Here is a 15,406-nt window from a genome sequence, read left to right on the forward strand (position 1 = left end):
TAGTGTTTGTGTGTGTGTGGGTCAAATATTTGTCACCCATTCAGCTGGACTTACTTGTCTGTAATTTCATAAGCCTACAGTGACATTAAAGATTTGGTTTCATTTTGTAATTGAATTTTTTTTATACTTTCATATTTTTTTTTTATAAAATGTTAAAAATATTACGTTTGCAGTCTAGTTTGTCTGGTATTAAATTACCAGAAAATACTGTCTGTGCGTTCTGCTTAATGTGACTAAATCAAAGCGTTGATTAGCAGTTAAAATTTCTGCCAGTAGTGGGAGCTGTCCACAAAATAACAAGCAAAGAAAGTTATGTCTCTTAAAGTTATGTCCTAGATGAGACGTTTTTTAAAACAGAGTAAAAATTATTGTCATAATATCCTTGTGTGCTGGGTACACTGTATTAGCTTTTTGTGTTGAATTTTAGTGCTATTCTGATATAAATGCTTAATTTGAACATTTTCTTCAATTGTGGAATGGTGCTTTGTTAGTTTAGCAACTGTTATGATATTAGTTACGTTTCATCTTGTGTGATTCATCCTTATTTGATCTTAACAGTCTGCCTGTCACAGTATCCATCCATTTTCCATTTTGACTTTTCCAGTACAGAGTGCCGAGGAGTGTCATAATCTTGGCGACAAGATTAGCTGCGGGGCAGGGTGCCCCTCAGAAAAAAACACAGATCTCAAATTTTATGATGGAGACATCCGCACTTGGCAAATTTAATTGCAAAGGTTTCAAAATAACAGAGTAGCATTGCTTTTGAAAGTACTGTCAAAATGCCTAAAACCAAGGTATAGCATCTGCACTTTATGATGGTATTCAACAAAGACACCGCCAAAGCCTTTCCAAAGTAGCATGGGGTAGGAGATCTCAGACACTGGTCTGTGGCCAGTATTCCAGGGGACTGCAGAACGCTGGAGGTTTTGTGGAGGAGTTGGTTAATTTCCAAATATAATCTGTTTATCTTCCGTTTCTTACAACTCCTCATGTTCACATGTTCAGTTCGCGTCCATGGACATCAACAGCTTGGGAACCCCAAGCGTAGGGTATAAGGCAGCGCCCTACCTGGACTGGAAGCCAGTCCATCACATGGCACAAAATCAGGCAATTTAAAGACACCGGTTTGCCTAATTATATGTCTTTAGACATCAAAATATTGGAATATCCAGAGGAAAACCACTGGATCATTGGACAAATATGAAAATTTCTCTGAAGGTGTTAAGTTGTCATGTTTCTGGTTTTACCGTTCATATCGATCTTCCAGATCAAGGTCATAGGATGCTTTTATCGTTTAAGACGTAAAAAGTTTCAGGAAAAGATTCTCTTCTTTTAGCACTCAACCACATAGTTGTCAGCTATGGGGAAAAAGAAATGAAATGCTAGAAATGTAAAGAGATTAAAATCTAGCAATAATTATAACTTTCATTAAGGTGTATTGTGCCATTTACCTCACTTGTACATCACTGAAGATGTACAAGTGAGGGCAGAAGTGTTTTATAAATAAAATAAATGTAAATGTGTCCATCCATTCTTTGTACCTAGTTCTCCTATGTAGAGCAGGGGCGAATTTAAGGTTTGGCCAGGGGTCACCATGCCCCCCCATAAATACGCGGCGTAAATACTTTACATATATGAAACATTTTGGGGGGCGGCATCTACAAAGTATTGTACATCAAAGGAACTTCAGCTCCCAGCAAGCATGTCCACCGTGTCGTCACTTCCGGAGCGGTCAAAAAGTTGGGACTGGAGCTCCAGAAGGAGCCGTAGTAAACGGATGGACAGTCGGAGGATGGCGGCTATGGGCCGGCTAATGTGACACGTCTGTGTGGGACGCAGAGGTCTGAGTGTTATAAGACAAGCAGGACTCGGTTGTGGACTGGCTCTTTGACATACCGCCACGATATAAGCAGAAAGTGGAGCTTTAAAGCTGAATGTAGAGGCGTGTTTCCCGGAGCCGCCGTTGCCGCTGAGTGACGGGCTGAGCCCGGGTATCCGGGCCGATGACCGCCGCCGACTGTCGCGCTGGCGAGGACCTGGACTTCAGGCTGCTCTTCGGGGATGACGGCCAGCAGCAGACGCTGCGCCCCGCAGGTCAGTGTCCCGATTTCGCGGTAGGAGGTGTCCCTGTTCCGGTACTCTGGTGTTCGCCGTCCCGGTCCTTGTGCCGCCAAGGGCTGGGAAGTTAAAAAAAGTCTGCTCGGCCTTGTCACTCATCGGTAGCACGGTGAGATTTAATCTCTTTTGAGCAGCTTGGATCAATCTAGGTTGCACAATGCATTCATGTTGTTAATTTGCTGGTTTCATACTTGCGGGCTCAGTAAAATCTTGTTTTTGTGTCTGGATAATGTTGGGATTTGTAGCCGAAGGGTTAATTATAAAAAAGTAAATATTTCGCAAATGAATTATTACGTCGTAATTAACGCATGTTAATTGAAAGCCCTTTTCTGCTTGTTATATTAGTTCTTGTTTATAAACGACCCCATATGATGTGCATACATATTTTTGAGGGGATGAATATCTTCCAAACGCTCGTCATCCTGTGTTTTAAGGTAACTTTTCAAGGTGATTGACATGAGTAGCAGTACTTCATTATGTTTAGGGTTTGGGTTGCAGGAAGTTAGGTACTATGTAACATGACAGGTTCGAATGTACAGATGCCCAGAAAAAAAAGACACAGTGAAGATGCTTCAGGTCGAGAGGAATCAGAGGAGGAGGTCAGGGCATTTTATAAGGACGCTAGCAGGTCAGCCATCGGTGGAGGACCCCAGGAAACTTGGGAACTTGGGATCTCCTGGGATGAGCAGTAATCTGTAGTCATGGAGAAAGAAGTCTGGCCTGAGCTGCTCACCGTGCTGCTTCAACCCTCATTAGGAAAAGCCATATGAAGTATAGTGGTGATGAATGCTGAGCTTATGTCTGGTTATCACTCAGAACATACTTGTAATGTAATCGTACTTGTACTTTGTTCAATGACAGTGAAGTTGAACCTATTATATTCTACGTTTAATGATGATATGTTGATTCTTCTGAGTTGACAAAAATTCTATTCTCCTCTAGCCAATAACCTCTAAATTTATCAGCAGTTACCTTAGCAACACATCTCCCTCATGCCCTGGGTGGGTAATCCATCCCTGATATGGGGATACTTATAAAAGGTGTACCTAAATGCTTTACTGAAGATAGGGGTGGGGGGTGGAGATTGATAGATTTCCTGATTGATTGTTGATCTGGAAGAAATGGCACAAAATCAAGAATTATGTTTTGTTATTGCTTGGCTTCTGGTAATTTTATTTGAATACTGTAGTTTTTGTACCATAAGCTACGTACAAATTATGCAGGTGTATTGGTTCATAATTAAACCATCTGTGTTACTTGCATGTGTTTCAACTGGGATAATTGACCACTAACCAAAGCATCACCCTGCAAGAGCCCGATAAACAGTTTATCCAAACAATCTACTGTATTAACTGTCTTTGGTTGTATGTTTTTATCTGATTTATTAAGATACACTGTATAAAATGTCTGGTTGCTTAATATGAAGGCATAACTTCAAATGTTCTCACATTATCCTCTAGTTTAGCAGTATTCCATTAAGTTAACGTCAATTTTCATTCCAGCGTACCTGTACTTGTAAAAATTGCAGATAAAGGGTAATTTCATTTATCCAGTGCTCCATTTATATAGCTGTGAATCGCATGCTTATCATGATAGTAAGTCATTTCAAGGTAATCTTTGCCTCCGACTGTAACCTGCTGATTGAAAAATGGGGTAAACCCAGCAGGTTTTTTAGTATGAGCAGGAGTAAGGTTGAAGTAGCTCAACTAGTAGAATGTTGCACTAACAATATGAAGGCTGTGAGCTCGTATCCTAGGTAGCAAAAATGTTTTTAAAGAACGGTAACCTCTCCTAATGTTAATTGCTACCGGATAAAACTGTCAGGTAAATGAGTTGTATGTAAAGGATCATCTTAAAGTATTGACTCTATACATTTAGTTTTTCTTTACTATGCTTTAAGAAATGGATCGAAATGTCATAATGTGAAAAAAATGTGCCTGTTTGAATTAATGTGGCCTTTGAGATTTTTTGGTAGATCGGGTCTGCATGTTACCCTCTGGAAGTTGTAGGTTTCACGTTCAGGCCTGGGGTGCATTGTAAGGGAGGAATGTTCAGGAACGTGGTCCTGCTAGGTCCAGCCATGGTAAGCAGCACTACCTGGGTCAGAGACTCAGCTGCTAAATAACATTCTCGCAGTTAGATTTGCTCGGGCACGTCATGTACCACTCGGATCCTGCTGGAATTTAGGCAGTTGGGAGTTGGTGGCTCTTCTCCTGTGGTGCTGGAGCAGGAGAAATGCTGGAGTGTGCACTCTCTCTCTCTCTCTCTGGCTCTCTCTCGCTCACTCTCTCTCTCTCGCTCACTCTCTCTCTCTCGCTCACTCTCTCTCTCTCTCCCCCATTCACACCCTCTACTTTCCTCCAGCGCTTTTCACTCACATTTGCCTGTCTGCCTTCTGCAACCTGTCTGATCATGTGTGAGCCATAGCTGTAGTTTAGAGACACGAGGTTCCTTTTTCACTGTCTGGAATGTGAAAGACTCATTTTTACGCAAGGTAGACTGATCAAGCTTAAACAAATTCTTCAGTGTAAGATTTTTTTTAAATTTTTTGTTAGTTACTCATAGGTTACTTTTGGCTAAGGAAATTAGTTTTATGCATAGTAATCGATCATATTTAATAAAAGTGAGGGAAACGAACTTTGGAGCAAGTCCTTGACTTTCAGTGAAGTGTGTGTGTCTGGACACCTGACTGTCCATTTCTTTGCTCGCCAGTCATGGGAAAGACTGAAATTACATCGCTCTCATGGTGAACTATTTTGAGCTCTTAGCTAGAGTACCATAAGGGAGACGGCAACTTTTACGCTTTTGTCAGAAAAGGAGTTCTGGAGTTCCTCGCGATTCGTTGTTGAGGAAGCTGTTAACAGAAGAGGTTGCAGAATGCTTTGTGCCACATCAGCAGGTGAGTGCTGCCCTCCTCCTCCTCTGTCTCACCTCTCCCTCCCTCAGCTCAAAAACACCAACTTGGGCTTTGATCTTTGTCTTTATGCACTTTATATCTGTATAGCTGGGCCAGTTGCAAAGCAGTTAAAATGCACAGTTTAAATGGGTCTTCATTGCTTCAATAAAATATTTTGTAAAGGGAAATGCTCGGTTCCCTCAGCGGTTCTGGTGTTGCCGATTTTTCACTCCCATGCACTGAGCGGACCTCTCACTTGCTTGGTAGTGAAGTTGGTGCTCTTGTATTCTATTAATTATTAACCCAGTCAGGCCGTGTGGCTGTATAGCAGAGAACTGAAAATCGTCAGGCTCCCCGCATCAGTGATTGAATATTTAGGCTGATTCTGTGTCCAGGCTAATTTTATTTTAATATTCATTGTTGCAGACACACTCCTTTCAGCCAAGTTGTTTAGCTTTGAATAGGTGGGTGTTTTCTGAAGCAGGTCTGCTGGTGCCTCTTGGGACTTGACCATGAATGCCTTTGAAAAGCTGGGTTCTTATCCGGTGCTTTGCCTCCTGTCCATGAATTTAGTTTTTCTCATTTATGAAACTGTACGCTCATTGCTCTTTGAGTTAACTGCCTCTCCTCTGGGCACTGCGCTGTTCAGGAAGAAGGCAGCTCTTGTGCTTCACCCGGCACGAGAGAGTAATAGAGCATTGGTTAGCTGGCTGGAGGACACACAGCTATGTCTGGCATTTATCTAGTTTAAATTTAGGGTAATTGAAACCACTGTTAGCTGTGCTACATCATAAGGCTGGCAAATGACTGGACAGCACGACCTCAGGTGCTCTGTGGAGGTTCCATTTGCCTTTACCCTTCTTTTCTCTGGGAGGATGCTGCCCTGCTTGATGTGATGGGTCACAGACCAGCTGTGGGCTTCCAGTAGGACGCACCTCCCTTCAGAAGAGGGCATCCTTATGCTTTCTTCTGTGTACCATATTAGATACATTTTAATGAGCAGTCAGGGTCTATACTATTCCTTGGTCGGTACGTCACGACCCAAAGGGCGTGGAGACTGTGAAAATCGTTTCGTGACCCTAAAGTGAGAGAGAGTGCTTTAGAATTAGCCTTTTGAAGGTTCCGCATAGGTTCAGATTGTTGAGCTAGATCATTATTATTTCATACGCGTTGTTGTATTCCTACATTTGTAAAATATTGAGAATTGTCCATTGTCTGTGACCATTTAACAGATACATTGGTATTGTTGCCATAGTGCTGACAAGTCACTTGCTTTTGCCAATATTGTCTCTGGAATCCAAGACATTTCCACACAGAAAAAGGCTAAAGAGTATTGCTGACATTTCTTGCTCACTTTTCTCCTCCTTAATCATTTTGTTAAATTTTTGCATTACTGCACCACATTGAGCGAGTCAGAAAGCAAGGACAAAATAGATTGATTGGCTTGGCGAGCTCATGCAGAGTTCATGCAGTGGCAGTCAACTTTACCCTGATTTTTTGATTAAACATATACTACTTAATCTTGAAACCGTCTTTAAAATTGCAATGCTTGCTAAGTTTCATTTTCTATGACAGTAAAAATGTTTTGGCAAAACTGATCTCAGGCTTGGGTGGTATTATGTTAATATGGTAAAGTGCGGTATTCTGGGTAGACTATGGCTTGGCTGTATTTTATTGTGGGGGAACCCCAGCTAATTTTAGATTTCAAAATACCGGAATTGTGTTATTTTTGAAATACCATCAAAATACTGTTTACTACAGTATAAGATCTGGGCGGCATGAAAAATTAGACACCACCCACGTTTAATCTCAGTCCAGCTGATGTTAACGGTACTTGTGATTTGACAACTGCATGCGCGTAACATAAAGAATCGATGCAAATGCTGCAAACCGTGCAGGCCTGCTAGGTAGTCTGAAATCTGTAGGAAAGTAACTACTGTTGCCTGAAAATTTGGCTTTCATTTTTTAGCACTTTGAGGTAGCAGGTCTATGAGTTCACAACACGGGACTCGTCTCTTGACTGGCCACTTTTAAACTCACTTTTCAAATGCCTTTCAGTGTGGGATTTTACGTTAGTCTTTTCTGCAGTAAACCATAGACGTGGCTTTTTAAAACACTTCATGCTTCCGTCTTAATTAAGATCTAAGATTGTCCATCTACACCGTGGCACACGGTGTCCACTTACTGTACAACAGTAGTAAATATTACCCTCGGTTACTTCATCGTAATTTTTGCATCTCGCAGGCTGCTCTTGCCCTGCTCATTTCCTGCCCTGTATCGGAGCTGTTCATTAGGCTGCGACAGATTGTCTAAATGTCACCCAGCATGTGCGCTTCATAAAGCCTTCAGAGTTTCCCGCAGTGTCAGGTTCTGTCCGGCACTATATCCCCCCCCGGCAGCATCCCGTTCCTCACCAGGCAGACCCTTGCTAACAATACCCTGTTATGTGTTTCATAATAATTGAAGTATTTCAAAAAGGCAGCATTCGGTATATTTTGCTTTATCTGCAATAGAATGTCATTTCGTTGTCAGAAGGATATTTGTCTATGGTCAGAGATGTGTCTCAATCAGCCGCAGTGTGCGCTGCCCCATTTCGACAGTAGATCAGCCTGAGCCTTTGATTCTGTCCTTGTTTATGCTGTGAGCAGATTTGTGCGTATATGTGTCAGTTATAACAGGCTATATAAGGTGATGTGAGTCTTCCAGGTGCTTTGGTTGAGAGTGTGACACCACTGGGGACACAGGCCTGTCACACCCATTAGAGGTGGGGGAAAAATCTCAATTTTATGATCAATTTCAATTTTGACTGTTCAATATCAGCTCACAAAATCCCAAGATCAGTCTTGTTAAAATATGCAGTTTTCCCGTACCTGTGAAAACAACATTTTACTTGTATTGGTCCTCTTCCCATATAGGCGGTGCCATTTTCTGTCAGCCTTATAGTTTGTACTGTTTTCCTAACTAAGATAAATACCTTAAAGTCAGCCACTCTTTCTTAACAACAATGGTGGAAGGTAGCTCCCTGAAAGCAGAACTTTTAGGCCTTCAGGTGGATGTATGAGAGCTTTTTGGATTTAAAAACTTTCAAAAATAATTAAAAGGATCTGAAGTCTACACACAGAGCCCTGGAGGGGTTATGAACAGTTTTTTAATATAAAATTTAGCTCATGTAACCGATAAAATGTGCTCACAATTTAACTTTTTGTACTCTCAATTTGGAGCTCTTGAATTCATTTTTAGTTTAATTAAATGCTACAGAATGATTTTATGTTCTTGGCGGTCACATTTACTTTTAGTCAAGTCAGAAGCTGGAGTGAAGTGTGTAAATACTATGGGCTCAATGGTATTAAATTTACAAATCTTCGAAATAATGCACAATGTCTGTCAGTCTAAATTGGTCATATTCTGCTACACCTGGCACTTGTCCAAACAAAGGCTCAATAGCAGATATTTGGTGTCATAATGTAAATCTTAATGGTGTGCTTAGTAAAGCCCATTTATGCATGCATCTCTGAGCCCATATCTTTATCAAATTGCATGGGTAATATGTCTCATTTCAAATTCATTCTCTTCTACACTGTTGTGTTTTTATTACATTAAATATTACATATTTTCATATTGGGTAGTTTTTTTTTTGTTAATTAATGAATTTCTCATTTGAAAAAATGTAACCAGTTTGTCAACCATATAATGCCTATTCAACATTTGAAAAAAATCCATCACATAGTTTTAAGGTTGTCTTAATCAAAGCGCCTTAACATTTCAAAGATATTAAGAAAAAGTTCAACCCACAGCCTTGTCTGGTTAATTGTTTTACTTTACTCATGGACATAATATGATAGCTACAGGACGCTATTTTGTTTGTTAGTTAAATAAAAATAATTGTTAATGATTGACATTATTTTACGCAATGAACTTATTCTCAAAGAATTGTTCTAATGAGAAAGACTTGGCAAAATGAAATTAAATCGGGCACTTATGAATTGAAGTCAGATTGAATTGTAAAGTCGGGGCTAATTCCCAGCCCTGATGTCGTTGGAATCCCCGTGTGGGGGTTGATTTCCCCAGGCTGTGATTCAAACAGGCTTCTATCCATGAGCACTGGAATCCTCAGACGGTGTGTGGTTATTATTAGCCTGTGGATGGGAGAGCCTCTTACAGGCAGCCCTCTAACTGGATGGCTTCACTGAGCTTGCCTTTCAATACCAAATGATAGTCTGGCCAGGTTTTGCAGTGATTATGCATTAAGTCTTTCCTCCTGTTGTTGCTGATCCCCCCCCCCCCCCCCATGATGTTTTAGGAAATCCTTATTTTTCGGAACTATTGGTTCATATCGCAATTATTTTTTTTTTAACCCCTATTTTTAGAAAAGGTATGTTAACATGCTGCTTTCTCATATCCCATCCTGCTTCAACTGAGTCTGAGCACATGACCAGCACCCTGGTCCATTTTTTTGTCAGGTTATGTGCCTATTGATCAAGGGCCCAACAGCAAAGTGTCTTCTGCTGTTTTCGGAAACCATCCATCCATTTTCTGAAACCGCTCAATCCCTACTGGGGTCGCGGGGGGGACCGGAGCCTATCCTGGGAACAGTGGGCGCAGGCGGGAACCAATCCTGGGCAGTCGCACTCACTCACACGCACCCGCACAACTACAGGGCTAATTTAGACAGGCCAATCAACCACTGAAAGCCCCCAGTGAAAACCCATGCGGACACAGGGAGAGCATGCGAGCTCCACACAGAAAAGACCCAGGACCGAACCCAGGACCTTCTTGCTGTGAGGCAGCAGGGCTAACCACTGCACCACTGCGCCGCCACATATTGACTTTCCGATCACAAATTATGGTCCAAATGCATGCCTTGTAGGCCCCAGGGGGGACTGAACACACAAACCCCAGTTTATTAGACCAGTCCTCAAACTACTGAGCTGTTAGAAATGCTGTTAAATTTGGATTTTAGGATCTTCACCCTGTGAAATGTAAATGTGAAGTCAGGTGTGAAATAAATGATTGGTATCGCCTAGACCTCTCGGAACTGTGACTGAGGGTCGGCCCTTGACCTCTCGGAACTGTGACTGAGGGTCGGCCCTTGACCTCTCGGAACTGTGACTGAGGGCCCGCGACGGCCGGCCCACACGCGCCTCTGACCCCTTGGAACAGGTGCTCTTGCTCTGGCTGTGACAGGGTGCTTTCCCACTTGGCGCAGCGCTGATCTCAAATATCAGGCTAATCTGGCTTTAGAGAGATGCAACATATATTCCTTGGGGTACACCCCCTCCCCCCCACCGCAGTACTCTCCTTTGACATCCAAAGTTAACAAGTCATAACATTTACACTAATAAACATTATTCAATAATTATTAAAACACAACACTTTGCTTTTTAAACAGTGCTAGAGGTATGCGCATAAGAGTGTCAGTCATGATGTTACAAGCAGAACAGAGAGGAGGCTTAGGCCTGTTTCTGCTTTTGTTTGCAATTTATAAAAGTATGAGTACAGCTGCACTGGAATGTGGTAGCACAGCCCAAGTATCTTTACTTTTTTTTTTTTTTCCCTTTTTTAAAGACACACTCGTATAGAAGTGAGAGTGAAGCTTGGGATCCGAGTGCAGGGTCAGCCATTCATCCAGCGCCAACATTTAAACATTTTTTTTAAGGGATTAAGGGCCTTTCACAAGGACAAGGTATGGCCGGCCATCCTTGGGATTTGAACCTGTCAGTTTCCGATCACATCCACCGAGCCACTCAATACCCGGAATCTGAATTGCCTGATTTCCGGCACCGTTTAAAGGCATTTTGCAGAATAGTCACTTTGCTGTTGGGCCCTAGAGCAAAGGCTTATAACCTGACAAATAAAATGCACCAGAGAGCTCTGAATGACCTGTGATCCTATGCTCAGACACAACATGGACATTTTCAGTCGCTGAAATTTATTCACTCAGTATAATTAAGGGGGTTTAATGAATCAATGTGCCCGAACTTGATCTGTAATTTCCCTTGAGTAATCACAGAAACTTAGAAACTTCCTCCTGCATTAATATTATAAGTGGGTAAGTAAATGCAGACATTTCCAGGTGAGTCTTTGTGCCTTGAAGTGGATGTTTGAGATAAAGAGGACCTGGAGTCTGTACCCTGAGCCCTGGAGGGGCCATAAGCGTTTTTTTGTGGTTGCCTTTTCCTGTGTGTTTTCTTGTTTGGTGACCCCAGAATCAATTGGGAGTTGGTCAGCTTGTGTGTTTGCAGATTTTCTGTGCCTCATGGCTGTACGGATCTGTCATGTAAGCCTTTGCACCTGTGCCCTTCCTGTTAGCATTACAGAGTATGGCTGTTTTCCTCTTACTTAATGTAATCCTGATTGTAACTTCAGAACGACAGCCTTTTTGGATTTTAGTTTCTCATACCCCCTTTTCATAATCTCTGTATGCTGCAGTTTGTGATTTCCAGGTGCCTGGTTGCCCCTGAGACACAAGCACCACAATACTACTTGCATCACGTGAGGCAGAGGTGCCTAATAAAGTGGCCTTTGTATCGATCGCCCATAAGTTTTCCTCTCAGCCTTTTAGTGGCAGCTCACAGTAGTCAGTGTAGTGTACATAAATTAATTGGGTCTGTGTGAGGCAAACAATGTATAATATACTTCGTACTGAACATATTTTTTTTGTCCCCCAGATCTTGAACCTGATGACAGCACCCCTTTCTACATCCTCAGCGTTGGCCATCCGACTTCTGCGGGCAACCTGCCCCCTGGAATTGCATGCCAAGGTGCACAGACGTCCTTGCCAGTCGCTTCTGCAGCTCCTCAACTACATGGGCCCAGGACCTGTGACCTTGGCTATGGAGTCCAGACCTGCAAGTACAGCTCAGCCACGAGCCCCAAGGCCTTTGAGTGCCCCAGCATCCAGATCACGTCCATCTCCCCCAACTTCCAACAGGACTTCGAGGCTAATGATGATGGCCTGCAGGTCAAAGGGCCAAAGGCTGGCTGCCGCGACGGTCCCTCGGGCCGGGACCAGCTATACCTGCCCGTCGAGCACTCGTACCGGGACACCTCCCTGAGCCCCAGCCCCTGCAGCAGCATCTCCTCCCGGAGCTGGTTTTCCGACGCCTCCTCCTGCGAATCCTTCTCCCACGTCTACGATGACGTAGACTCTGAGCTCAATGAGGCGACGGCTCGCTTCACACTGGGCTCCCCCCTTGCCTCGCCGCTCGCCTCCCCCCGCTGCTCCCCGCAGGCCGGCCCGGCAGAGGAGCCCTGGCAGCTGCACCTTGCCAGCTTCCCCCCCCCACCGTCGCCCCGCCAGTCCCCCTGCCACTCTCCCCGCACCAGCGTGACAGATGAGAACTGGCTAAGCCCGCGGCCATCCTCCCGGCCCTCCTCCCGGCCCACGTCCCCCTGCGGAAAGAGGCGCCACTCCAGCGCTGACATCTGTTATCCCGGTTCTGCCTCTCCTCACCACTCACCCACCCCGACACCTGGCCACTCCCCCAGGGGCAGTGTGACGGAGGATACCTGGGCTGGCTCTACCTCGCTAGGGGGCTCCCCTTTCCAGTGCTGCCCTTCTGAACTAGATATTCCTTCCAAGACGAGAAAAACATCCCAGGACCAGACAGCGCTGCTCGCTGACTCAGGCCTAGAGGACGCCTGCTGTGTGTCCCCCTCGCTGGATTCGCCAGTTGAGGATGTAATTCATGGCTTGAAGAAGGATGTCTCCGGGGAGCACTTCCTGTCTGTCCCCTCACATTTCACATGGAGCAAACCCAAGCCAGGCCACACTCCCATCTTCAGGTACCCTACGTCTTTGATCACGTCATTATGTGCAGTGCTCTCTCTGAGCATGTGCTCATCAGGCACGTCATTGATGATGTCATGATGAACTGTGCTCCTCGTGAGCATGTGCACGCATATCAGCCATAATCAGACATCAGGCACCATTAAATCTGTCTGCTCTCATGACACGTGTGACCTCCAATCCACCCTGAAATTGCCCCCCCTACTTGTGTCTGATTTGAACCAGACTAGTCCCAATCGTTTGTGGTATGTTTGTTCCGTTCAGATTTTCATTTGTGCTGCTTCCATTTCTGAGATACAAATGTTTGTTTACATGGTTACATCATACTACTGTGAATCTGCCCCCCCTCCCCCAATCTCTGTTCAATTTGAACCGAACGGCTCCCAAACATTTGTGCTATGATCCATTGAAATTTTCATTTGTGCTGCTTTAATTTCTGAGATTTTTCATTTTTGTTTACATGATGATGTCACCATCACGAGTTGGCGCCACGTCAGTTTCCGGTTTGGGCTAAACGGGTCTCTATCGTTTGTGCTGCGTTTGTGCCGCTTATAAATGTTTGTGCTTGTAATTTGAGTTTTGCCTTTTGGTTTATGCCATCAAAAGATCGTTGCGTAGTGCTCATGCACTCCTCGCATGAACAAAAGGTGGAATGTCCGATGCCTTCTTGACAATGCTATGGACCCATTCAGCCCCGAGCCGATACCCCATTTTAGGATTGCGCTCAGGAAATTCGAATTCCCAGCTGCCATCACCCATTTGCATTTTAAGTATAGCCTGTCATTTGTCCATTTTTTTTGTTACTACTATCATCATTTTATTACTTAAAAAAACTTTTTGCAACGTGTTTTGTGGGGGCACACTTGTCTTGATTAAAACGGAAATGACCACAGCTACATGTATATATTTTGTCTATGTATTTCACTTAACTACTTGTTACTGCTTTCATTAAAATGTGCAAAATAGGTTTGTGCTGGAACTTCTTATATTTCATAGGTTGATAAATATATTTTTTTATTTATATTTAACTTATGGTATTAATCAAACCTTCACTTCATGGTGGTGACATCATCGTGTTAACAAACATTTATATCTCAAATAAGCAGCAGAAACAAACATTTCAATGACACAGTCCGGCCCAAAATCTGAAACACGTTTCTTGGGCTGGAGAACCTGTGAGGAAACGTCCTGGCCCAAGGTCTCCACCAGCATCTCCCATTTTTGGTTTCTTTGGGACGTTGATAGGATTTTCGTTAGCAGGTATATTTATAATTAACATTTTCTTTAGCTGCGAAAATGCAGATTGTCTCTCTGTGGAAATTGAAGTTCAGACTTTTCTCCAGCTTGCCAAAGTTTCAGTCCCTAAAAAATTAGTACAATCGAAAGAGTAGCATTCCGAATACCGCTTCTCCCACCTGAAAATCCGTAACTGCTGTCTGTACACTTTTCTCAGCCGTCCCGCGTCTAATAACAGGTTCGGACTCCTGTTTGTCCCGGGGCAGTCTGCCTGGCAGCTTTGCTGTGGTTGATGAGATTTTCGGCTCTAGAAATCCAGTGACAAACTATATATGTGTTTCTGTGTAAAAAATGCTATTCAGTCTGGTGGTCTTTAAACACACAAGGGTCTGGACGATAAGCCTGATAGATCACAGTAGAAGCCATATCTCCTTAAATGGGAGCAGGGCATTTTTATTTTATTATTTTACATTGGGGGGCAGCGTGTGGCTCTGTGGGCTAAGCCTGTGTGCCTGTAATCAGAAGGTCGCAGGTTCAAACCCAGCCTCATCCTGTGGGTCCTTGAGCGAGGCCCTTAACCCCCAGCTCCCTGGGCGCCGCTACTGGTGGCAGCCCTTCACAGACAACTTACTCTATGAAAAAGAGCAAGTTGTGGGAGGCGTAAAGACAATTTCCCTACGGGGATCAATAAAGTATCGTTTATTATTATTATTATTATTATTATTATTAACTTGCAATCATTGAAAAACTGTAAACAAAACCAACCAAGCAGTTGTGGCATTTTCCTCTTTAAACAGATTTTTGTTTGCTTGCGGACCAAGCTGGATGTGTCGGCAGGCTTTGTGTAATAGCCATTATGTTCCTGTGCCATATTGCTGCTGCAGCGTGACGGGAAGCGGCTGTTCCGGGCTGTAAATAGACCAGGAACACACCTGCGTGGCAACGGTGCCAGACCCAGCTGGGAGTCTCTCCCTACCTTTTTACTGCAGCAGTGCATGTGGGGGTCAGACCCCGATAGCACACTGTGCTAATGTTCTGTCCTGTAAAGTGGCTAGTTAACGTGAGTGGTAGTGCTTATAGAGAGCATGCACTGTAGGCGTCAGCGAGGTATTTAGCGGTGTTTTACACACTGGATTTTGCACACCACTCCTCGGTATTGCACTTTGAATCCCCTGAGCCAGCGACTGTGTGTTTCCCTTACAGGGCGTCCTCGCTGCCCCCCCTGGATTGGCCCCTACCCAGCCAGTTTGGCCAGTATGAGCTGAAGATCGAGGTGCACCCCAAGGCCCACCACAGGGCCCACTATGAAACGGAGGGGAGCCGGGGAGCCGTCAAGGCAGCTACGGGGGGGCACCCAGTGGTCAAGG

At 43.9% G+C, this 15,406-nt stretch overlaps 1 protein-coding gene across 2 annotated transcripts in view; it reads left to right on the top strand.

Annotated features, from left to right (window-relative positions):
* Nucleotides 1-1,750: 1,750 nt before the first annotated feature.
* Nucleotides 1,751-15,406, top strand: part of LOC125706865 (nuclear factor of activated T-cells, cytoplasmic 3-like) — a 34,174-nt gene continuing 20,518 nt past the window's right edge. The window contains exons 1-3 of one of the 2 annotated variants that reach the window (XM_048973711.1): nt 1,751-2,094; nt 11,683-12,799; nt 15,243-15,405. In XM_048973711.1, coding sequence (XP_048829668.1) covers nt 2,004-2,094; nt 11,683-12,799; nt 15,243-15,405 — 1,371 coding nt within the window. In that variant the 5' untranslated portion in view covers nt 1,751-2,003. Of the gene's footprint in view, nt 2,095-4,478; nt 5,018-11,682; nt 12,800-15,242; nt 15,406 lie in introns of those variants that run through there. The other variant, XM_048973712.1, reaches the window with a different exon arrangement.

Source organism: Brienomyrus brachyistius, chromosome 13, assembly GCF_023856365.1.
Source record: "Brienomyrus brachyistius isolate T26 chromosome 13, BBRACH_0.4, whole genome shotgun sequence".
NCBI lineage: Eukaryota > Metazoa > Chordata > Actinopteri > Osteoglossiformes > Mormyridae > Brienomyrus > Brienomyrus brachyistius.